Consider the following 24,221-nt stretch of genomic DNA (forward strand, 5'->3'; position numbering starts at 1 on the left):
TCTGTGTGTGTGTGTGTGTGTGTGTGTGTATGTGTGTGTCTGAGGATGGAGGCTGGGCTGGAGCCAACTTCACAAAAAGTGAGACAGTTGGACAAAGCGGGAGGACGACGGGATGCAGCAGGAAGGCTCTACGGTGAGTCCTCAACCTCGGCTCCTAACTAACACAACTGCAACTTTAACAGAATTGCTCCTCAGCCAAGCGCTGTGTTGCTTTGTGATCTTTGACCTCAGCACGTCTGTGTGTACTGTCCTGCCTTCTGAGCCAGTCTCATCCGCAGGAGTTAGAGGACGGAGATTTAACGTTACATTTTGTAATTCCTCTGCTGAGCGGATTCTCTTCGGGATTCAAAATTCAACGCTTTGTTGCCATTTCAACGTAGCTGATAGGAATGTGTTTTTTGAAGATCATTAGCCAGGTAAGGAGAATCCCTTTTCTGTTGCCTCGTGATGCCAATGCAGGCCACACCAGCTGGTTAAGGTTACAGATAGCAATGTGCTGGCCAGATTTTCCACACTGCATTAAGTATGGTAGGGCAGAGTACTGTTTGTATAAGGGATTCAGTGTATTTGATTGGATGCAGCATGCATAACCTTGATATCAAAACAGAACATGAGCAAACAACATAGTTTGAAAGTCCAACCTCACAATAACCTCTACAGATCGGAGGAAATGGTTTCAAACAAATACTTTAAGTAGACATGGCCACCATTGGACGATTTACATTCCTTCTCATGATAGCCAAATACCCCCACCACCACAAACTCACTCACATACGCTCAAACATAAGTTATGGACTTTACTCGTGAGTACTGGGGCCACTTTAATGCAAGCGTCAGTTTCCTGCGAGGATCAGTAAACAGTCCGGGCCATTATCGAGCTGCAGCTACCAGCCAGCAGCTCCCTGATAAAGAGAGGACCAGGCCACATGGACGGAGGATTTATCATGTGCTGAGTGTATCTCCAGGCTTGCACTGTGAGTGATTCAGGACTAATGAGTTCAGGGCTTTGCACATGCCATCAGTTTGTTCTCAGGTCTGAGACTTAGTTGCCCTTTTTCTGTGCGGTTCAGTTTGTGTTGAAGGGAAATGACTTTGCTCTATATCTCTAGTGTCCATTTCAGCTCATCGCACATAGAAAACAAACTCATGGCACGAATGCTCCAGAGACAAACTGAGCTAACCGCGCTCCATGTGAACGTGGCCTGAAAGTCTTTTCCCTCCTCCTCTCTTCTTCTTTTGTGACACTCATCTCCCACGGGGTGAGCCCTCACAGTCAGGCCCGTGTCCAACAATGTGTCCAACAGTGTGACACCTCCAGAAGATCCATGGCAGCTTTTGCACGCTCTCAGATATTGTCCCTATTGTTCAGTGTCAATCCAAGCACTGCTGCCTGCTCTCTGTCCTCCCTCCATTCCCCAGAGGTCAAACGCAGATGGAGCGGCGGCTGATGGCTCGTTTCGTCACGTATGTTGGGACGTGACAACAGAAATAACAGACCAGCTCCTTTTCAGCGATGGATTCATGCCGTTCCATAAATTATTGTCTTTACGCAGATGATACTCTTCTACTAAGTCAGCGTGTGGATGTTAAAGAACTGCTGATAGGGCATCTGTTCTTAAGCTGTTTCCATGGTTTGAGTGCAATGAATGTCTAATATAGACTAAAACTCGTGCTAAAAAACATTAGCATTCAGCTCAAAGCACTGCTGTGTCTAAATACAGCTGCACAGAGCAGCCATCAAATCGATTTTTGACTTTTAATTCTAAGTTTGTGTAAGAGGGCTTGATGCTGAACAACATACGCTCTTTACACACACGCACACACAAATTTTACTGGAAAAATAGGACAGTAATAGTTTCAGTATGTACAGAATAGACTTATGAAAAGAACCATTGCTCACTGCAGGACCTCATGAAGTCTTAGAAGAACTTAATAATCTTAAAACCTTTTCCATATAAATTCAGGCTCATCATGTTCAATTCACCCTGTGTTTGTGACACTTCATCTCCCTCAATAGTTTGTTTTCTGTTATCACTTTTTCCTTTCTGCAAATCTGTAGTTCTGTTTTCATACAGATTTTTTTTTTGTTTTGATTTGTTTTATTTTAACTTCTATAAATTTTCTAAATCCTGCAACCACCTCGCAAAATGCACAAACAAAGAATGTTTTTGCCACGCAAGACACAACTTTTTATGTGCTGTTTATTTGCTCTCTTTTAGTTTTAGTTTGGTACACTCGATCTTGAACCAGTGTTGTCGTCATGCACTGCGGTCACATGTGTACCAGTTTACCCTTTGGACACAATCTTCAAGGGGAAAACACAGAGTAACTCGCAACAGAATTCCTGTGTCATTTGTCACTGAGATCGATCGTGCTCACTCCAGTGAAGGCCGCGGCGTCAGTGAGTGTGCCTGGCTCCTCTGTAACCCTCTGCTGTCCACCGGCCAGCGCTGGTTCCCATAATGAGTCAGTGAAAGGGATGATATGCGGGCGGGAGGGCGCCATTAATCGTCAGTAAGCATGCTGCATGTCAAACGGCCCTGCTCTGAGATTTACAGGCCAGCGTTGAGGTCACTCCTCTGGCTCCTTCGGGCAGTTCGGGCCTCCACTCCTTTCGCCCTGCCCCGGCCCGGTTAACTGTCTGCGGGGGAGGTGGAGGTCCCCGAGCCCCTTAAATCTAACTGCTGTCCAATATTAACTGCAGGACAAACAGAGCAGCGGTAAACAAAAGGCAGAGTAAACACACTCCCAAGGCTTAGAGTACAAACATGGACACACACACACACACATTAAGAGTAGTTAATAGCTCAATTTCAGTAGAAGGGTTTGTTTCAGCAGGGTTTAGTCCATGAAATGAAAAACAACAACTAACGGCTGTTTTAATTATGGGAATTCTTTTATTTAACTCATCATATTCAATTGAGAGAACGTTTCCTTTGCCCAGCCCAGCTGTTGCACTCTGGGACACATCCACTCACACATACACACACCATAAATGTCGAGTGTCCCTCACTCTGCCCATGTGGGATGAGGTCTCCATCCGTGAAGTCCCGGGTCCAGCTGTTTGGACCACAGTCCCATCCCTGCCCTTCCTGGGTGTCCCCGCTTTCCCTATCGCCTATCCCCTGGGGACGGTTAAGACCTCCTCCAGCACACCATCCACCACAGACCAAGAGCCCCAGCTGCACTCTTGCTCTCTGCTTTTTAAAAATAGGCTGAGATATCAGCCTGGACAGCTAAGAGACCTGGACGCATCCTGGGGATTGAGGAATGTCTCCGCACTTCCCAGCTCCTTCATATCTGTGTGAATCCTCTGAGTAATTGTCTGTGTGTGTATGTTTATATCTTTGCATGTGTGTGTGAAGATAGATCCCGTATTACTAGCTTAAGAGAGGATCCTGCGTCCAGATGAGAGAGTGGACGGAGTTGGAGATGAGCTTTTCGGCAGGGGGGTATCTCTCCGCCTCGGATGGTTACTGCTCCACAGAGCAGCAGCTGCAGTACTATGGTGAGTCCACAGTGACGCTTCTGTCTCTGCCTCGGTCTCTTCTGCTCCTTCTTCCACTTTTTTCCCCACTACTGCTTAGCCATGCAATTTCTCTTCTCCTTCTACTTCCCCTTTTTTTTCTCTTGCTTCTTTAAAATAATCTGTGTGATGTATAACCGCCTACAATAATAGCTGAAACACTGGACTGACCTTTACATTTAAAGCAAAAGATTTAAGTACAGAAAAGACAGAATATTCAGACGTGAGTGTTGAGCATTTTCAGTGTAATCAGTCGGTGGTAAATGGATTCAAATGATGCCGGTTTCACTGGCAGGTAGATGATGTGCAGCAATAAGGAGACACAGCTGGCGCGCTTTGTTTTCTTCTGCTGGAAAGGGCTTGCTCGCCCAAATTGCTAAACAGATTTTCTCACCTACTTCAGAGAGTTTTGGTTTAATTCGAATGTAATGGAATACATTTCCTTTGTGGCGCTCTCAGCTTTGACTGATTGCATTTCTGCGACTCAAAAGCAACCATCCCTGTAACTCTCGGTGATCCACAGAACACAACATAGGGACTACTTCTCCAGTACAGCCTTTATCCTATGAAGGTAGTTCACAGTTTTCACCTTGTTCACCTGGATGAATAAAACAATGGTTAGAAACCACCAGTGTTTTAATTGATTGACTTTTATTTTTTATTTTATTTTTTTTGTAATTCGAGTGAAACAACCCTTTAATGTGACACAAAAATCTAAAAGAAAGCTAACAGGCCTGTTAAGGTGCTCATTCATATGTACTCTCATATAAATGTGCCATCTGAGTAGTTAATTAATTGATTGATTAATTCAGTCCAGTGCTGACTTCAAGTGAGACTATGTATCATTTAAAAGAAGAATCAACACCTTCTTCTTCTTCCAAAATAAAAGTTAAAGCCATAAGGATTAAACTTCACCACTGACCAATGCACTGCACTCTGCTGCAGCTTGACTTGACCTGGTGCGACCAGTAGCTTATGGTGACTAACGTTACCTTACATGAGCAACCTTTAGGTAGATATCATTGGAAACAGACATTCCAGAACAGGATTGCTGACTTTGTGACTCTTTTCTACAAAATCTACAATCACGTGTGTTTATTAAGCGTTACACAGGCTGTCTTTACGTAAGTGGGCCATCATTTATACATTGCATTGTTACACAACGAGCATGTGACTGCACTCATCTCATTCACTCTCGCAGCTGATGAATGGACGCCGAGCGTTTATTTACCACCTCTGAGAACTCGATGACATGAAAAAAAAAGCTCTTGAGGAGGTTCAGCCGGCTCGCTGCATTCGCAGCACGCAGGGAGGCTGAGCGTGCATCGGAGGATCTATTTATACTGACGTGTACCATCAACAAATTGCCCCTGACGTCTGCCCTCCTGCTCCACGGAGCAGCGGGAGGTGGAGGGGGAGCTATGGGGGGCAGTTTGCTGGTGTTGTTTGGCTCCCTGGTGTGCGTGGGATGGAAGGGAGGCTGAGGAGTGTTTAGACAGTGCTCAAATGGTTTACAAACAGTGAGAATCGCAGCTCTGTCACATGCAGAGAAGGCGAGGACCCCCCCCAAAACCATTGCCGCCGCTGTCTGGTAAAGACAGGAAACATCTGGAGAGAGAACTTAAGAGAAGACAAAAGGAAAGAGAAAGGAGGGTCCATAAGTGCCCTCTAAAATTCTGACTCTGTTGACATCTGCTCGATCAGAGCAGGGGTGTCCAGCAGCTAAACACCCGTTTTCTACATCTGCTGTCATCTATTTGTCATCAACACTTCCAAAATTACTTAGATGAATTCTCTACATATGAGATTATAGCCAGGAGACTGTTTGCTTAGCTTAGCATAAAGACTGGAACCAGAGGGAAACAGCTAGCCTGCTTGTTGGCCTCTGGAGCCCTGACTTGGAGGCCTGTCCAACAACCCATCCATTGTCATCAAGGTTGTCTCCACTTCAGCCAAACTAGGCACTAAAAGTCAGGATATCACGGCCTTCACTGCTTTGATTTTGACCACTCTATTTTGTCTCCTGTGATTCCTCCAACTTTATGGAAGTGCAATACTAAATCCCTGAAAGACTTTAACAACGGCACAGAGCTACGAGGATGGTTGGTTCCCCTGTCAAAGCTTCAAGGCGCGCTCCAACAACAACAACAACACATAATCAGACTGATATTACTGTCAGCCCTCATCTTCATCAAACATGCTTCACCCTTTAAATTTCCATTTCCAGCAGCAGAGACTCCTGACAGATGGGTGGGCTCTCCGTCTAATCAGTGCAGATCCCACAGCGGTCCCGGCCGTGCTGGTCCAGCTGTACTTTAAGAGGCTGCCAGTGGTCACACATGTTTTCTCACAGGAGACGGGATTTGCAAAACACAAGCTGTTGACCCACGCTCAAAGACGCTTCGGTCCGTCACAACACTGAACGGCCATTACGGACTGAATGAAGCATCCAGAGAAGGGGATCAAAAAATCCTAAATGGCACTTGAAGCTCTCAGCTGCATCCTGTTTCAGCAGTCTGAACAAGTTCACGAGGTCTTACTCTCAGCCTTTTATTGGGTCCCCCAAGAGCCATAAATGCAGTGAAATCACACGAGTCACGTAAGACCACATTCCTATGACGCTCTTTGACTTTGTAACAGCGTAAAAAGTGCTGCTTGAAGTGGTCATTCACATTTCAGGTCTTGCTAATGCAGTTGTTCTGGTGTGTGTGTGTGTGTGTGTGTGCGTGTGTTTCAGTGTCAGTTTTACTGTTCATTGACTTGATTTCAGTTTTGGGAAGGATACTCGCTGGATGTCAGGGTGGTGCACAACGTAGCGACGGATCAATGAGTGCGTTTAAAGGCTAACTAGTATCCTGCTGATGCACATGTGAACATCTTACCCAGGTTTCAGAAACCTGGATATGCTACTTGGAGTAAAATCTGGTAGAAGTCCATATTTTTCACATTGGCAACGAAAGACCACAACCAACATGGTGTCTCTCTGCCTCGCAATGATTTCCGACTTTTCTTCCCTGTCTGAGGCCTGTTGGTTCCTACTGAACATGTAAATCTGTACATACCAGCCATTAAAATATAGTATATAATATATTTTCTAAAACATCAGGGCACTGTAGTTTTTAGCCAACATTACTCAAACAGGGAGAAATAGTGCATTTGTTGGGAACTATTTTCAGCGGTGGATTAATACGCATGCATGTGTAGGGTTAACCCAAATTATACTACAGTTCCCATGCTCATCATAATGATGAATCATGTCACCCAGTGCAACAGTTTGGCTTGTTGATGTGTTTTTAGCATGTTTGGAGAACAAAGATGTGTCGAGATATATCTGGTTTTAGCTGCACACACAACAGTGATGTAGAATAGAAACAATAGCATGAGCAGAAGGCTGCACCAGTGAGGATGCACTATTTTGCAGGAAGTAGCAGTTTTCCAAAAAGTTCAAGTTCCCTTTTCACGTGGTCTTTAAATGTCAGGTAGAACCTAATAAATAATAAATACTCTTGCTTGCCATCCTTTTCAGACTTTCACACTTTTAGTCTGTCGCGGATGAATGATAAATGATAAGTGGTCTCGTCTGCAGCTTTCCATAGTTCATCATTAGTTTCTAAAATTACATCCCTATTTCTTCATCTATTTCCCTTTCAGACATGCTGGCTGACCCTCTGGGCTACCCCCTGCAGGACCCCGACCTCCAGCTGCTCCCTTACAGCCAACAACAATACAGCCATGCCAACCTGCCCTTCTCCCTCTATGGCTCTCCACCCTCCTCCACCCCGTCTCCCTCCTCCTCCTCCTCCTCTTCACAGCCCTGCCTTCCTCCGTACCACTACGGCCCTCACTGCGTGGAGGCCCCCTGCGATCCCATCCCCGAGCCCCACTGCGGGGGCCTGGTTCAGGGGCTCGGAGCGGTAGGGCTGCCCCTGGGGCGGAGGTCGCGGGCGGGGCTGGGAGGGAAGAGCAGAGGTCAGGACGAGCTGTGTGTGGTGTGTGGAGACAAAGCGTCGGGGTATCACTACAACGCTCTTACCTGTGAGGGATGCAAAGGTGTTTCTCACGTTTCATTCCTTTATTCTTTTCTTCATCGCTGTATATTTGTGTCACAAAGGTAATCTGTTAACACTGTTCACGTCTCTCTCCCTGGGTGCTGTAGGTTTCTTTAGGCGCAGCGTGACTAAAAAGGCGGTGTATCACTGTAAGAGTGGCGGCGGCTGTGAGATGGACATGTACATGAGGAGGAAGTGCCAAGACTGCCGGCTGAGGAAGTGCCGCGCCGTGGGAATGCTGGCGGAGTGTGAGCCACGCACGGCAGCCACACTTTAACCACGTGAAGTGAAATGTTCAACGTCGTGGAACTGAAAGGTTGATTTTCTCCTCAGGCCTTCTGACGGAGGTGCAGTGCCAGTCCAAGCGACTAAGGAAAGGAGGGAAGGGCAGAGGACAGGAGGAAGAGGAGCATACAGACAGCCGCAGTGTCAGCTCTAGCAGCAGACTACCTGGACAGGTACCAGAGAGCAGGGCTGACACTGATTGGATGGTTGCCTGAGTGGATGGCAGGTGGCCTGGCCTTAGCGACGGCAGTGTTGGTCCATCCACTCTTCTGGTCCAGACTGAAATATCTCAACAAGTATTAAACTGATTGCCATGAAAGTTTGTACTGATGCTCATGTTCCACAGACGATGGATCCCAGAGACTCTGGTGGACTTTTCCTGTAGCGCCACCAAGTGGTTGAAATTTTTGCTTTTCTGTGAAACGTCTCAGCCTCAGCTGTACTTTGTATTTTGTGCTAATTAGCAAATTAGCATGCCAGCACGCTCATGGTATATAATAAACATGGTAAACGACATTCCTGTTGAGGGCCAGCATGTTAGCATTGTCTTTGTGAGCATGTTAGCATGTAGCTCCCAGAGCTGCTAGCATGGCTGTAGACTCTTAGTGTTGATTGTCTAGTTGAAAGTTGGGTTGACGGCTATCGCAGTTGATAGTTCTTTACGTTATGGTCAGCTGGTTGTATGATTGTCTTCCTCTTCCTCACTGAAATGTAAAATCTCCTCGTGCACATCCCATCTTGTAGCCTGAACAGGGCGAGGTGACGTCATAATCCCGATGCTGGTTTAACCTTGTGTTGCGTTTACTGTCGTCCGCGCCAGGCTCACTCTGCCAGTTTAAGCCGAGAACAGAAGTACATTGTGGACAGTATGGTGGAGGCCCATCGACTGTACAGAGCCCAGGACAGCAGCCACTGCAGGGTAGGTCACAGTGTGGACACAGCAGTTAGTTACATTTTTGATGTTGCTCTCATGGTTTCTTGTGTGTTTCTGCTCAGTTGTTTGAGTGGCCGTGTACAGAAGAGGGGGAGGGTCTGTCTGATGTTGTGTCACCCCACCTGCAAAGACTGCTGCAGTTTGCCAGGACAGTGCCAGGTAAGATGGATGGGAACATGTGACATTCAGAATCTGAGTGAGGATTATATATGATAACATACACAAGGGAGTAAAAACATGTAAACACAATCTCTTAATCTAACTAAATCATGAAAAAAAATCTAACCAAAACCGTATATAAAAATGAATAATGTTGTTCCCCTCACAGGTTTTGACCTCCTGGATTTTTCAGACCAGAGCTCTCTGTTGTCTGTGTCTTCACTGGAGGTCATGTTCCTGCTGTCGGCTCAGCACTTCTCCCACAACCCAGCAAGCCCCAGTCCAGGTGAACAAACCTGCAGACACGCTTACAGAACTCATGCTTGCATTTGAGTCGGGATGAAGCAAGCAGTCTGATCTTTTTCTTTTTCTCTGCTATCAGCCATGCAGCTTTTCAGCATGTCAACACACAACTGGCTGAGAAATGTGGAGTCAAAGGAAAACATCTGCAGCAGGACGCTGGTTAGCTCAGGTGAATCCAGAGCTAGACTTACTCAGAAAATATCTATAAATATTAAAAAAAAGATAGCTTAAGCTATGTCACATAAAAATAAAGAGTTTCCCATTTGCTACAGGAGGCAGTGAGGATCTCTTCGCTCCGGTGCTCAACTTCTTCCACAGCATGGCAACGCTGCGGGTGACGGAGGCTGAATACGCCCTGCTCACTGCTACAGCTCTGCTCTGCTCAGGTCGGACCAGGAGCCTGTGCTCTCTTGTTTGTGCATGTGTGGTCAGAAATAATCCAATCAGCTGTCAAGACTTACAAATACTCTATGCGACTGTAAATAATCACTAGAAACAGGAGGCTGTGATATGAAGACGACGCCTCTGAATGATTCACTCAGTCTGTCTCAAAGGGTCTGACTGTAGTTTTTATCAAGGCTTAAAATGACTCTGCTGCTTTCATGCTCTGCAGCAGGGGTTTCCAAAGAGGGACACATGTGGGACTTTGTCCATACAGTAGCTGTTGGCTAACTTGAATGCATCAGTCTATGTTCAGATATGAACACAAAGAAATAGATCTGGTCTGTTTTAGTGTTGTGAACCTGTTTCTCTTTCTGTATCCCCATCCTGCAGACCGTGCATCCCTGCAGGCAGCCAGCTGCGTTGAGAAAATGCAGGAACTGATCCTGGACCTGCTGTCAAGAATTTGTGGGGCCCAGGCTGGAGCTGCGCGAGGGGGACCGCAGCGGTTTGGCCGCCTGCTGGGCAGACTGACGGAGCTACGGACCCTCCGTCACAACTACCTCCTCCTGACAAGACAGCAGCCTGGACTCTGATGGAGAGGACGTAATAGAAATGGTGAAAAGCCACCACTATCATCTCTGTGGAGCTTCCTGTCTGAATTTAAGGACCAGACGGTCCCATAGGAGCTCAGAAATTGTTCAAAACCTTTTGGAAACGCAAGGTTTTCACCTGATATTGATCAGACTGTTGGATTTTCTACTCTCTGAATGAATCTTGCATCTTTTTTTCTCAGCTGACTTCAGTTTATTCAGTCCTACAGTCATTATTGAATTTTAAATTCTAATGGGACTGAAATGTGTTTGTGGACTGCTGTAGTCTGTTTGGACAGAACATATTTTATTGGCCTTTTTATAACTGTTGTATACAGCTAACAGGTACACTATTGTTTAAATAAAACAAAATTACAGATTGTTAGTTGAAGTTCATCAGTGGAAAAGAGAATTTTTAGATTGAAATTAGGGATCAAGTTCACCATACCTGTTGACAAGTGATTATAATTAAATAATACTGTGTGAGCTGATCTCACCTTTGGTTTTAAAAAGAAAAAAAAGTCAGAACTGCAGTTAAGTATCCCAAAAGGTTTTTAATAGAGCATTTATTTCCTAAAAGGAGGAAATACTGGTTCAGACAAAATATTTGGTGATCAGGTAAAATATGCAGGTAGTACAAGCTTATAAAGGTGTATTTTTCCATTTGATAAAATGGGGCTCTTGACAATAAATAGAATCTTCTGGGGGTCAACAGTGAATGATGGCGGTTGGTCTTGAGTAAAATCATCAACATCAAACCAAACATGTTAAGTCATCTGTTGAAATGTTGGCTGCATGTTTTTAAAACCTCACTCCATTTGTTTTAAATAAGATTTCATTCTCAACTTTAACCAATATAGCTTTATTTCTATAGTTCTGTCTTCCATAAATAAATTATTTCTCTCTGTATCAAAAAGAGAATTCAAATATAAAGAACAATGGCTCATTGTGTTGTATGCTCTGAATGTACACACACACACACAGCACAATGAAATTACATCAAAGACAAGCTAAGTAGCATGTCAGGAATTATTTTATCTCCACAAATATACACAGCCTCGCTTTGCCCCTTGTGGGTTGATTGAAATACGCATTCAAAACAGCAACATTAAATTAAATTGGGTTTGATAATACACATACATATGTACACAAAGTGTGCCTTTATAATATACAAGTGTCTTTGTAAAAGATTAAAATGTAAAAAGCTATTGTATAAAAGATGGCAGTGATCCATTCATATGTCTTCTGCGTTTCATATAAATACATCAAATCTCTTTTCTGACAATTTTGATTCCTTGGCAGTAGCATTATACAAAATAGAGGGGAATTCTTTTGATCCAGACACACAGCTTCAAAACATCCAGGTGGAGTAAGCAGATACCTCGATACATCCCTGAGCAGGGAACAAACGCTTACTGACTGCAGCAACATGGGACCCAATTCATTCACATCTGGAGCTCCGTGTCCACGACGATGGCACGACGGCAAACGCCACTGCTCTGCGTGTCAGACACTAGTGGTTTGGTAATGAACTACAGTCCAGGACTCTGTGCTGCCACAGAAAGCCCTTCCGACCACAGTGTGAATACAAATTCGACTGGCAGCAGGACTCGGCCCATCTGCTGCTTTAAGACCAAAGAGAAATGCATAGTGGCTGACTGCGGGTGCACACAGGGCTCACCGTCGCCCTCTACAGGTAGTTGGAGGCCACAAAGCCGTGGCTGTGGCTGACTCGGCTCTGGTGGATCATGGCGCGGTCGTACGCCACCTGCACAGACTTGCGGATGCTGGACTTACGGCCTTCCATTATGCGCAGCTTGTCTGCTGTGTCGTCAACACCCAGGGGTGTCACCTTGTCACGTGGGAGCCACTGCCTACAGCACCGAAGACACACATTTAGACTGTTAGAGGCTTTGAAGAGGAGTGACGATGACCACTTTCACTGCTTTAGCTTGTATGATTTGGATCTATATATATTTCTGTGTTCAATGTGAAGACATATATACACATATAAATACAATACAGCACATGAAACTATATTCATTTATTCACCAATCAGACGCTGAAGTGCATTTAACTAAAGCTCCTGCTCCATGTGGGTCTGTTGCATTACATTTGAGCACGTCTGTCTGACCCTCACCATGTCCTCTTGTTGTCAAAGAAGAGCACCAGGTAGAGCCTCTCGTTGGTCTCCTCCTGCCTCTGCTCCCCCAGACGGAGAACGTCTTTGGGTGGGACAGGGATGGGCACCCCGTTGTGCAGCAGGCCCTCCTCGGGCATCTCTGGGTCGATGATCTGGAATGAACACACTTTCAGTCTGATGGGGGATTTAAGTCTGTACAGTGTTTAAGAGTGTCACCACCTGTTGACACCTCATATTAGATGGTGCTTCAGTCATAACAGGTAGAATAATAGATTACCAGAGCAGGATAGGAAGGATATCCCCGACACTTGGCCCACACCAGCTCTAGAGGCTCCAGCTCCGTCTCATCCTCAGACATTTGGCTGCTGTTGCCTGCAAAACAGCAGCGTCATTTTATGAATAGGAAGAAAATGACGGGACACTGGCGCATACGTATTCCTATGCTTATTTCCTATGCTTAAGGCGAATTTGTAAACAAGAACAGAAAGGAAAAAGAGGACAACATTGATGGAGAAGAAAAAAAACGCTATTTAAATTCAAGTGAACAAAACAAGACAAGCAAACAAAACACATACCAGTGTAATCTGAGTCTCCGTTGACTATCTCCAGGAAGGGAACTTTGGAAAGAGCTGGTTTCCCGAGACTTCGTTTGGGTGGTGAGCTGCTGTGAGACAACATGTTGTAGAGTCAATGTGTTGTCAATCATTACTACAACCAAACCACCACTGACAGCAGATTCACCATGTCTTACATTTCTTTGTGGAGGACTGGACAAGGGCTGTACTCAGAGTCGGACCCGCTGTCTTTGTGCTTCTTGAAGCCGTTGGTCAGTCCTGAAAGCAAATGAGAGAAATCTCAGACGTGCTGCTGCTTAAATAACAATACCGGGAGGAAAACTACACATAAAAGGGGAGATCTATGCACAGGTATCTTTACTCTCAATGAATGTCAGCATGAACACAACAGCACACATGAATCACAGATAAGGGGGGGTGGGGGGGGGGGCAGGGGTGGAATTTGGCAATGTTTGTTTTGTTGATCAGGTAGACTTAAAGTAGGCAAAACAAGTTCCTATGCTGTGATCAGGAAGCACAGCAAAGAGAAAGACGATGACCTCAAAGGATGTATGATTGCTGTCTGACATTTTGCATAATAATTAGTTTTAGCCAGCTAACCTGAGGTGATAAACAAGATAATAAAAACGGACAAACACATGTTGAAGACTGCTCTTGATGACAGGTCTGTGCAGCTAAATTTAACATTACAGAGAAACTACGATCTGGAACTGCACTCTATCACTCACACATCGCTTTGCATGTTGTTGCCGTCTGACTTTATCATCATGGAACATGACTGTCGACATTTGTAAACCGGCAGTTCTAACAAATGTAAAGTCGGCACATTCCCACAAGCACAGTAGTCACTTGTAAACCACTGCCAGAGGACACACAGGATCTTAAACAGAAGTGTCTCAGAAATTGAGTAAAGCATCTCACCACTTTCCAGTGTATGATTTGGTGTCTTCTCCAGCTCACTATCTGAGCACATGTCTCGACTGGGGGCCCATTTTTCATTGAGAGTGGGAGGTCCTGGGCTTTTCTGGGGGGTCTTGGATGGAGTGGACAAAGGTGTGGAGGATGGGGTGCTGGCTGTAGAGTTGGGTGATGTAGGGGTGCTTTTACTGTCATCCTGCGGCCTTTTTCCATTCAGCAAAGGGCTGCCTCTCTCTCTGAACAGCTTAGCTCCATTTTTTGCCTTCTTGAATAATACAGAGGTTCGTCGTCCAACTCCACCGCTGGTGGGCCGCGGGGGGGCGCTGAGCTCTGGCAGGCCGTTGGCCACCGTCTGTCCTTCACTGTGCAAAATGGGAGGCGGTGACGCCGGCCGCTCCTGTGCTTTAGTGCAATTAATGTTCTCTGCCGTGTTGTCTGAGAGGTCACCGTCCAGCTTCAGGCGTTTGCAGGGCCAGCTGAGGGACTGGGGCTCCCCTGTGATTGGACGCAGCGTGGGAGGCTCCAGAGGCGCGTCCCCCTGCCGCGGAGGAGGAGCCGGCCCTGTAGGTTCCAGTGTCGGGGGCGAGGTGGATTTGAGGTCTTCTGGAAGATGAGAGGAGAAAAATGAAATTCAATTTCATTCCAGGTATATTTGAAAAGAATGCCCATTTAGTATGTAGTGTGATGTGGCGGCGTAGTATTCACACTGGAAAATGGTGTCACTTCGTAATGATTCCATTCTAACACTCTAACCACAGCCCAGAGGGAGTTGAAGTATTCTGTAGATATGGAGGACCTTATCAAGACGAGTGAGTAAATAACTTTGCTCTCACAACTGTACACCAGCAACATGGTAACATGGCAGTTATTTTATGGCTCAACTGACACATATCACAGGCGTTCTGCTGCCCTCCTGTACGGTAGCAAGAGACTGTTCGACTTGACTAGCCTGTAGTCAGAAGTGGGATGATATGGCATGACTGTATGTGGCCAATGGAGAGTGGTGAGTCCATGAGAGTGATGTATAGAAGAGGTGCAGACATAGAGTGCACTGGGAGAGAGGAGTTGTGAGGCAGCCATGGCTAACGTGACTCTGTGGGCCCCTACTTACTAGACTGGAGACAGTGGGGTGGTTGGGGTTGGTGCGTGGGGGGGACCCTGGCTCAATTACCTGAGGACAATGTTCCGTTAGCTCATGTTCACAACTGGTCTCATTGAGAAAAAAAAAGAGGCTTTTAAAGGTTCATGCATTGGCAATTTCATAGTGTTCTAACGTCAGTGCTTTTCGTCACCCACCTTTGTCCGAAGACGAAAGGCCGTTGTCTGCCTTGGGGTCTTTGTCGTCATCTTCGTCATCATCCTCATCCTCATCGTCTTCTTTCAGGTGTCCGTTGTAAAGGCTGTGGCGGGAGTTTTGGCCCTGCCTGTAGCGGATGTTGTTGATCTCGCGACGAAGCAGGCGGATGCGTCGAGTTCTGGCGCCACTGCATCGCATGGAGGTGACAAAGTCCAGCTTTTCCAACAGCTCCTTCAGCTGTTCCTCCACTGTCATATGAAGCCGGTTGTCTGGATCCAGCACGCTGTCAACTGAACAGAGCAGGACGGAGTTACGCTAACAATGAAGCTAGCATGCATGGTCCATGAAGGGATAACAAAAATGAGTTTCATATTTTCTAACAGAAGCTAATCAACTAACCAACCAAACGTGCTGTTGTTTTTCCATAAAGGCGAACCAAATCACTACTGAATATTTCTAAATGTACAAAAAGAAACTAGATTCCTGAAATTTACTTTGGTAAATTATTATACACAATATCTATATTATAAACATATACGATATGGACGACACTGTCGGAACACAGGAACTTCAGTTTGCTACAGCTATGTACACTGTCTACAGACACAGTAAACTGTAATAATTTAACAATACATCTCCACTATGAGAGTGATTAACCATTAACACAACAGTAAATTGACAGGAGTCAGAGAAACAACCGCATTGATACAAAACACAGAGCCATAACAAGGTCTGTGAGATATTGTCCAAATTGAACCTCAAAAATGATGACCCGTTAAATATATGTGACCCACCCCTCTACTGTCCACTTAATAAATGTCATACCTCATTCTAACCTGTCATTTCTCAGACAAAAACTCCCTCAAAGGAGGACAATGTCAGACTCCATTCAACAGAAGTGCAACATGCAAAATAAGACATGCAACAGTGCCATATACTGGCAGCATTGCTGCTGGCCTTAATGTTACCTCTCCTAACGCCTCTCATTTGAAACTGAAGTAACAACATGAACCTAATTAGTATTTCATACCGATTCTCAGACTCAGAGGTACACAATGTCCAACCAGCAGCATTTCAGTGAAAAATGCATCCTTTCCCAATCAAGTGACAAACTGACATTTTTGGAGAGGGCCCATTTGGTTCTCTGCTAGAACTTACAATAAAAATAGTGGAGATAGTAATTATTCCTATTTAGGGACTGTGAGTCACAACTCACAGTTCAATTAATCTACACCTTAAAGTAGCACATCGTATCTAATCAAATCTGAATCTGGCCTGAACTAACGTTCATTCCCATCTAATCGACTTTGAGTTCCACTGTTTTGATGTACTATTGTAAAAATACATTTTTCTTAAAAGGTCCAGTGTGAAGGATTTAGAGGAATCGTGTGGCAGACAGGGAATATAATACTCATAAGTGTTTTCACTGATGTATAATGACTTGGAAATAAGAATGCTTTCATCACCTTTGAATGAACATTTTATATCTACAGAGGGAGTAGGTCCTCTTCCACAGTCCACTGCCATGTTTCTGCAGTAGCTCTGAACAGTCAACTAAACACTGGCTCCAGGGAGCACCTTTCAAGAGTTCTGAAGCCACTAGAGCTTCTCCCACACACTTGGAAAGATGAGGAGTAAGGTGAGGGGGTATTCAGTTGGCTTCAATTTGTTCCCTCAGCGCTAGATGTCACTTAATACTTGACACTGGACCTTTAATTGTACTGGATCATAGACCATGGGCCAAATGCATAAACATGCATGAACATGAAAAGTGTAATTATGCCACTTTCCATGCAGGTTGCCAAATTTATAAAAAATCCACAGGTGGTGAGAACGTGTGTACTGGTACACATCTTTCACACTCCATAACTTGGGTGACATTTTATTCAGAGCTTTTTTCACTACATTGCGTTAGACTACTATTCTATTGAGGAGTAAGAATAACACCTTCCGGTGAGATCAATTAACAGGTTGTTAAAAACACTATATGGTTCGCACACTTTCGCTGTGCACAGTAATGCATTTGGCCTCACACTTGAAATCAGACAACTTGTTTTTAATCTCGTCCAGGGTCCATTGCTCAGAACTAACAACTTTCACTACTTTGGTTACTTTCTGCCATTCAGCTTGTTTCATTTTGTTGATGCCAGAGCTCAGGCTTAGGTGTTTTCTTAAGTCAATTTGATCAACCATTATTTCAAGCTTACAGTCTGTGATATTGTGCTTCTGTCCAACTGCTTATTAGATGTTACTGCCATTTCTCCTCAAAACTAAACTAAATGCTGCATGTATGAGGAAAAAAAATATGGGAACAGACGTGCGTGGGGTTTTAGAAATCAAATGAAAAGACTGTGTATGCATATTTTCTATCTTGTGTGTGCCCAGTTTTCTACAGTTTAATATATTTAGCTCCATGTATCTAAATAAAGTATTAAATCATGAAAGGGATACACACCTCTACAGTACAAAAGATGTAACTGTTCAAATTTACTACTGAGCACCACTGTGACTTACCATCCTCCCATGTGCAGCTGTAAAAGTCTCGTTTCTGTGGTGACTCTGGAAGGTGCATGCCAGTGTCCAGGTCCAGGCCAGTGTTGGTGGCTTGTCGCTGGGCATGGCGCAGTATGGCTCCCCCTAAATCTCGAAGACGCAGCGCTGCCCGGTGGAAGACTGTGTCCTTGGAATTGTAGAGGAGGCAGTTGGACACCATCAGGTTGAAGTCGGTCTCCAGGTCAGCCACTGAGCGGTAAACATGACCCTCCAGCTTAGAGAGCATAGTGGAAAAGTCCATGGGCTGGCTGATGAACTCCAAATAGTCTGGGACCTGAAGACAAGACGGAGTATTAATGGGAAGAATGGATACATATTGGCAATGAAAATCCAAATTAGCAGAAGAGGTGAAAAAAGTTGGTTCTAATGGTTTTCTTTCTAACGTCCAGGAGTTGTGAGGAGCTATTTTGGGCACACTGATTCCAGAAATAAGTCCCATTCATTTTTCCCATGGACAATGTTACCTGACTCACAGCTGGAGCACTTCTACAGCTTCAATGGGCAGAAACTCTCCCAGGTAAATCATTAGTACAAACGATTAAGAACATGTTAGAAAATATCTGGTTCTGAGATAAAAAGTCAAAAGTACAAGCCTGAGTACATTAACACTTCAGAGGAGAGGTCAACTATGACTCCCAAGGTGCATTTCAGCAAGAAACATGCTATCAAGCTTAAAATTGTGTCCCATGCCCCCCTAATGGCGGGAAGGACCGCAAGATTATGCTACTGATCAAAGTGATCAAAGTGATCTTAAGTAAGTTTACTTGTAATTCCTGAGTCAATTTTTGGTGAATTCAGCAAGTATGAACCCGTGTTTTATCTACAGTGAATTTGCACCGCTGACTGGCTTCATACCAACAGTGGCCAAGGCTGGGTATTGTGGTGTTTAGAGCTGTCCGTCAAAATTATGGACAAATCAAAATTTTCTCGGAAACAAAGCTGAAATAATTGAAACTGGAGGTAAGAACATGAACCTGTAGGGTCTTTGTATTACCTGGGGAGTCTTGTCTTTCTTTGTTAAGTAGCACTTGGCATATCATTTAAAAAAATATTTTAAATGGGAATACAGAACAGGGAAATACACTCCTCTCCAACTTTGCCACTCTATTTAAACTGTGCATGCACAAATTCTCAGTGTTGTAACAGTGAAATGTCTGACCTCCTTGATATCAACTGGCTGTGCAAAGATCTGGGCTGTGTCCTTCTCCTGCAGTTGCTCCAGAGTGGAGCGGAGCAGCACCAACATCGGAGTCAACTGCATCTCCAGAGCCGCCTGATGAACTCTGACCTGCAGTTATCAGAGGATATGCATGTGATGTCAACATATGTGGAAGTTGCGACCATAAAGAATTCAGACACAAGATTCTACAGACTGCTCAATGCTAAAGAGAAGAGAAGCAATGCAAAGTGATACCTGTGAGGGAGTGTGTCATGTAACGACAAGTGATAAAATTGAAATATTTCTACAAAAATGTCCGCAGACAAGCAAAATATCATTCTAACTTATCTGATCAGATTCCCATTGGCTGTCCAGCACATCCTCATTGGTACATCAATTTTAGTGGCTTTTACTCTTGAAAGGGTATTTGTTTGTTTTCCACAAGGTAAAGCAGCTCTATCCATTGGCTTGTTTTGCCACTCAGTTGTATTGAGGGGACAGTGAAAAACATTGCAACATATGCTCCGAACTTCAGACTACACTAAACAACACCTTAAAATTTTAAGTACCAGTAATTTATGCACTTTAGAGCTTCAAAATTTCAGTTAGTCACGATGCCTGTTAGCATGCCAGACTCATCCATGTCTATTACCTGTTCTCGTTTGAGTTTCTCCCTCTTGCGGATGAGCTCCACCAGCAGCCTGGCTTTTTCAAGGTCATGCCGCAGCTTCTGCCAATATCTGAGTGCTTCTCTTGCAGCAGAAACCTTCTCATCCACCTCAGGCTGCAAAGTACAACATATATTATAGAGCTCTGTTGTATATCACTGTATAAGAGATGTTATCTAAAGGCAATCTGGGAATTTCACAAATTATTACACTAAATACCATCACAAAAATAATCAGAATACAAAAATTGCGTCATGGGTGTAGTTCTGTTTCCTGGCCTGACCTGTTCAGTATTCCTTTGGGACTGGATGTTAGAGTGCAAACGCCGGACCAGCGGCACACCGTTCCTCGACTGACGCTTCAGTAACCAGTAGCTATGCAGCCTCTGCATGAACTGGTTTTTCCTCTGGAAAAGGATTCCTTTGCAGATGATATTCAGCCTGTATAACATAGATAGATGCAGGTTGGTACTGTCAACATGGCTGACATCAGTTCAAGCATCTCCACTAGAGTCCTGTTTTTTGTAATTGTACACTCAGTTATTTAAACTGGCTTGCAAATACAAAAAACCTCCACCAAAATTATGCTTTTACAACAATGTTGCGTGACATTTAACATAGATGGGCTTCTTTAGCTGTGTTGGAAATTTGGTGAACAACAATCTTAGTCAAATGTATTGCGAAAATAAATGACTTTTGCTTTTTAACAAATGAAACACAGCATTTTATATCATTCAAAATAAAAGAAAATCTAACCTGCTTGTGGGGATCTGAGGCACTGTCACTTGTGCTGCTGACTCTGTGCTCTTCTTCCCTTTCTTTTTATCCAGCTTGGCATCATCTTCAGACTTTCTGCCTTTTTTCGGTGTTATAGGACCCTCTGTGTAGGCACTCCGTCCTCTACTAGCCCTCCCTCTGCTGCCCACCACTCTTCCTTCATTCTCCTCATCTGAGACAGTCTCTTGTCCTGGTGGTGAATGGGCCTCACAGAATGCTGTCTTCTTAACAGAAAACGTGGTCCCGTTGACGTTTGTCTCTCGCACAGGATCTATCTTCATAAACAGGCCAGCACGCTGAGCACACGTGACATGAAACGCGGTATAACAGTTGGCCTTGTGGCACTGAATTGATGCACCACGGCCCTTCTGCTTGCACAGGTAGCAGGTCAGTTTCCAGCGTGCTGGGGGAATGTTATTGACCCCTTCCACTGGTTCTAGAAAAACTGTGTTGGCAAAGCAAACTTCAGGAATCCAGATGGCACAGACCACATGAGCCCAGCGTCCGTCACTCGTTTGCTTAAAAGCGCCACCACGGTTTGGACATAGAACACAGTCAACAGGTTTCTGAGGGGACTGGAGGCAGCAGCGGCACAGCCACTGGCCCTCGGGGATGTAGGGCACTCCGTAACACTCCTGGTGCACAGCCAGGTTGCAGGAGTCGCAGAAAAGGATGACGTTGCTGTTGAGGCACTCATCATCCAGGCACACGCAGCAGAAGGCATCGTCGTCAATAGTGCTCTGAGAGGGCGCGCGGCTGCGGGCTTCCTGATACGCTTCCTCCTCCAGCCGGTCCACCAGCAGCTCAAAAGTGTCTGGTGTGACAGCTGAATAACCCTCTGATGTCCGGCCCGCATTTACCATCTCCAGCCAGGCGGTGTCTTCTTCGTCCATGTCATATTCTGCCTCAGCTTCCTGCTCCTCAGCTGAGCGTTCAATGTAACGGTAATATGCTGTAGGCAGAGGAGGTGCCTCCACCGGTAGGAAGGTTTCTAGAACATGGAACTTAGGTTCAGGGAGGGTCATGTGGTGATGGTGTGATGTGTTCAACTTTTCAGGTGTTTGTGAATGAGAACTGGGGCAGTGGTTCTTGGAAGGTGCTGGCGACTTGACAGCAGGACATTTGGAGTCTTTCCTGCGACCTCGGGGTGTGACGGGTTTGCGGACTGTTTGGGCACTGCTGGTGGGAGATGATGACTGCTCACTGTTCTCCTTGTTGCTGTTACACTCACTAATGTCCTGAGCCATCATCTCATCTTCAGTGATGACCTCCAAGGGCTCCAGAATAGAAATGCGGTGAAGTCTACCATCCAGTTCCACCTCCACCACTTTCTGGGCCTGGGCATAAGTGAGGGTTTCTCTGCTTGGAGATGCTTTGAGGCTGTAAGGGGACGGGGATCGCTGGCGGGCACCCCCTCGCCCGCCAACTGTCCCATTGGACTTCTTGACATCGGCACCACCTCCTGCAGCCACCTGGCCTTTTCGACGTGGCTTCCTCATAGGCCACCAATCACACTTTCCCTCCTGTTGGTTTAACGGAAAATATTATGTAATAAAACTGTGTTGTTGGACTGTAAATTAATAAAACAGTCAATATAGGAAACACATTTTGCATATTGTACAAGAATGAGCATTTGGTGGTGCTACAGCAGAATATGAAAACCTTACACCATTATTCTACCTTTTAAGGATAGCTCTCTACAATAAGAGCTGCTTGCTTTTGGTCTCAATCTTAATGAGTATCGGTATACTGAATTAGTAATCACTTATTTTTGCCTAACCAGATTTGCTTCAGCATCTTAATTTCCCCTTGTCATCATCATATATGTTATCATTGTATAATATTACAGGACTAAGCAAAATCTAACTCCACTGCTGTAATAGCAGCATAAAATTAAGGCCTTAAGAGACTTAACATGTTTTGAACTTTACATATTAAGTCATTTATGAACATCATCGTGAGTTGCATTTTACTGCAGTGATAGTAGGCAGGAAAATGGTCAACATCACCTGTAGTGTAAAACATTCCTTCACACACCTCAACTCGCATAACTCGTACTCACTCAATACATGTGGCTAAATGCATAGATAAATGTACTGACAGCTGACTAACTGTCAAACTGAAGGTTACTCTTCACTATCAAAAACAGACGGCCAGTAAAGAAAATGATCTGTTGATTATTCTCGACTTTATCTAATAAAATGCTGGCAACTACTATCATGGCTACCCACAACACAACAGGCACGTCCAATCAGCTTTCAGGAGAGTTGGACTGATCGACCCCACAGCCAATCAGCTTTAAGAATACCGCGGTCTCAACTGATCAGTGTCCTTATTTCAGGAGTAAAATGTCAGCCATATTTACAGTTTTAAAATACTGTTAAAAGCTCTACTACGGTTAGAATATCAAAAATGTTTTTTTTGTGTTGGAGCAGTGCCTCATCTGTTCAAGTCTGGATGAGAAAGGCACACTGTTTCGGTACTCTGACATAAAAGTACGGAGACAAATAGTTTAAAATATCAGCAAGCTAACCTGCTAACTTTAACAAATGGGCAGTACCAGCGTTAGCTGGCTTGTTATTTCTTAATGTTGACAAGACGCAGAACAAGTTAAACTATTGCTAGCTAAAAATGGAGTTAAAAGTTTTGACCCACTCTTTAAAAAAGAAACAGTCGGTAGCAAACTTAAGTCATCTTACCTATTATGGCAACTGACTGACACAGGTAGCTCGACAGCCGGCGGTCTAAAGCCGCCTCTACAGTAATGGTTGCCTAGCCAGCCGCCTTACTTGCTGTAGTCTCTCTCGAAGCTAATAGCTACCTTACCGTTAGCCAGCTACAGTTTGCTGGTACACCCGGTATATTTCGCTAATATATAATGCTCCTGTTTCTTCACAACACAGCGTTTGGGAGGCAAGCAACCAATCCCATAGGTTTACAGAGAATAAAAACGGTATATCTGCATTATTAATCTGACAAACGGCTCACTGTCGACCTAATTTTGTGAGAAGGAAAATACTAGCCTCCTTCGGCTAGCTGGCTAGCTATTTGGGTTTCAGAGTATGTGCTAAATCGGAATGAGCTAAAGTACAAACATAAGACTTCCGGAGTCAGCTTTCAAAATAAAATCCTTGAAACACACTGGCGTTGATTCATCACGAATAAAATTCAAATGGTTCTATTCATCGCGAGACAGGACTTACTTACAACCAGTGTGTTGTTTTCCCCTGATGACGTGTATTTTTCACAGTATATCACTGTCATTCAGTTTTTGACGAAGTGCTGTTGTTTAGTTTTATATATAGTGTGTTCCAGGTGTTCGTTGGGCCACAAAATTCAGATACTTGTTCCCACACTTTTTCCTTACAAATATGTGTGTTGTAAATGGCTTAAATGCAGCTGCATTTAATACATTCTTGCCTGAAATATTTGTTATCACTGTTTTTAAATAGTTTTCCCCTATTATCTTAACATTTCCAGCTGTGACACGGCATTTTCTGGGGATGTTTCCACTTGTACATCCAAGCAAACAACATTATTTTTTTAAATTTGATTTTATTCTGTAATGATGAAGTTATTTGTAGACTTGATTGTCTTGTTACCTTTCACTCCTCATAGGTCAAATAGCTGCACAAAATGACATGTCGTTATTCATATGTATAGTTTTATTTTGAGAGCAAAATGTCTCACTTCCGCTCTTATGGCAGCCTGTGGGTTGCCTTGATAACAGCAGTTTGATACTAGTTTATCCCGCCCCTTTGACGTCAGCAGGCAATGATTTTCGCGCGCAAGCCACTAAACAGGGTCAATGACAGATCACAGTCTGTGTTGATCTTAGTTCAGCTTTATGCACACTCAATGTTTTTAATCCAAACCAGCCCTTTCAAAGCAGTGCTCTGAAC

At 44.5% G+C, this 24,221-nt stretch overlaps 2 protein-coding genes across 6 annotated transcripts; one reads left to right on the plus strand and one right to left on the minus strand.

Moving 5' to 3' along the window:
- The first annotated feature begins 56 nt into the window (after window positions 1–56).
- nr1h5 (nuclear receptor subfamily 1, group H, member 5) lies at window positions 57–11,360 on the plus strand. 3 transcript variants are annotated; one of them, XM_041945408.1, is made up of 11 exons: window positions 57–133; window positions 3,370–3,508; window positions 7,178–7,576; window positions 7,683–7,823; window positions 7,909–8,033; window positions 8,681–8,779; window positions 8,857–8,953; window positions 9,123–9,239; window positions 9,336–9,425; window positions 9,529–9,642; window positions 10,031–11,360. In XM_041945408.1, the coding sequence occupies exons 2-11, from the start codon at window positions 3,409–3,411 to the stop codon at window positions 10,231–10,233; spliced, it is 1,485 nt and encodes a 494-aa protein (XP_041801342.1). In that variant the 5' UTR covers window positions 57–133; window positions 3,370–3,408; the 3' UTR covers window positions 10,234–11,360. The 3 variants fall into 3 exon arrangements, with proteins under 3 accessions (XP_041801342.1, XP_041801344.1, XP_041801341.1); XM_041945410.1 differs by having other exon boundaries at window positions 65–133; window positions 3,366–3,508; XM_041945407.1 differs by lacking the exon at window positions 57–133 and having other exon boundaries at window positions 2,932–3,508.
- brpf3b (bromodomain and PHD finger containing, 3b) lies at window positions 10,767–23,359 on the minus strand. Of its 3 annotated transcripts, none has more exons than XM_041945406.1 (13): window positions 23,019–23,359; window positions 20,299–21,842; window positions 19,827–19,983; window positions 19,528–19,659; window positions 18,876–19,004; window positions 17,678–17,990; window positions 15,163–15,453; window positions 13,870–14,466; window positions 13,125–13,206; window positions 12,949–13,037; window positions 12,651–12,745; window positions 12,371–12,525; window positions 10,767–12,104 (listed from the first exon to the last, which is right to left on the minus strand). In XM_041945406.1, exons 2-13 carry the CDS (start codon window positions 21,816–21,818, stop codon window positions 11,921–11,923), a joined length of 3,744 nt encoding a protein of 1,247 aa, XP_041801340.1. In that variant the 5' UTR covers window positions 21,819–21,842; window positions 23,019–23,359; the 3' UTR covers window positions 10,767–11,920. The 3 variants fall into 3 exon arrangements, with proteins under 3 accessions (XP_041801340.1, XP_041801339.1, XP_041801338.1); XM_041945405.1 differs by having other exon boundaries at window positions 12,949–13,034; window positions 13,870–14,469; XM_041945404.1 differs by having other exon boundaries at window positions 13,870–14,469.
- Between the last annotated feature and the right edge of the window lie 862 nt (window positions 23,360–24,221).

The sequence above is a fragment of the Chelmon rostratus genome, chromosome 10 (genome assembly GCF_017976325.1).
Source record: "Chelmon rostratus isolate fCheRos1 chromosome 10, fCheRos1.pri, whole genome shotgun sequence".
Taxonomy (NCBI): domain Eukaryota; kingdom Metazoa; phylum Chordata; class Actinopteri; order Chaetodontiformes; family Chaetodontidae; genus Chelmon; species Chelmon rostratus.

Coding starts and splice junctions, on each gene's coding strand:
- nr1h5 (XM_041945408.1), top strand. CDS start 3,409: ATGAGAGAGTGGACGGAGTTGGAGATGAGCTTTTCGGCAGGGGGGTAT. Junction 8,034..8,680: donor GCAGCAGACTACCTGGACAG/GTACCAGAGAGC, acceptor CGTCCGCGCCAG/GCTCACTCTGCCAGTTTAAG. Junction 9,643..10,030: donor TACAGCTCTGCTCTGCTCAG/GTCGGACCAGGA, acceptor CCCATCCTGCAG/ACCGTGCATCCCTGCAGGCA.
- brpf3b (XM_041945404.1), bottom strand. CDS start 21,818: ATGAGGAAGCCACGTCGAAAAGGCCAGGTGGCTGCAGGAGGTGGTGCC. Junction 13,038..13,124: donor CCAGTCCTCCACAAAGAAAT/GTAAGACATGGT, acceptor GTTGTCTCACAG/CAGCTCACCACCCAAACGAA. Junction 12,746..12,948: donor CGGAGACTCAGATTACACTG/GTATGTGTTTTG, acceptor GCTGTTTTGCAG/GCAACAGCAGCCAAATGTCT.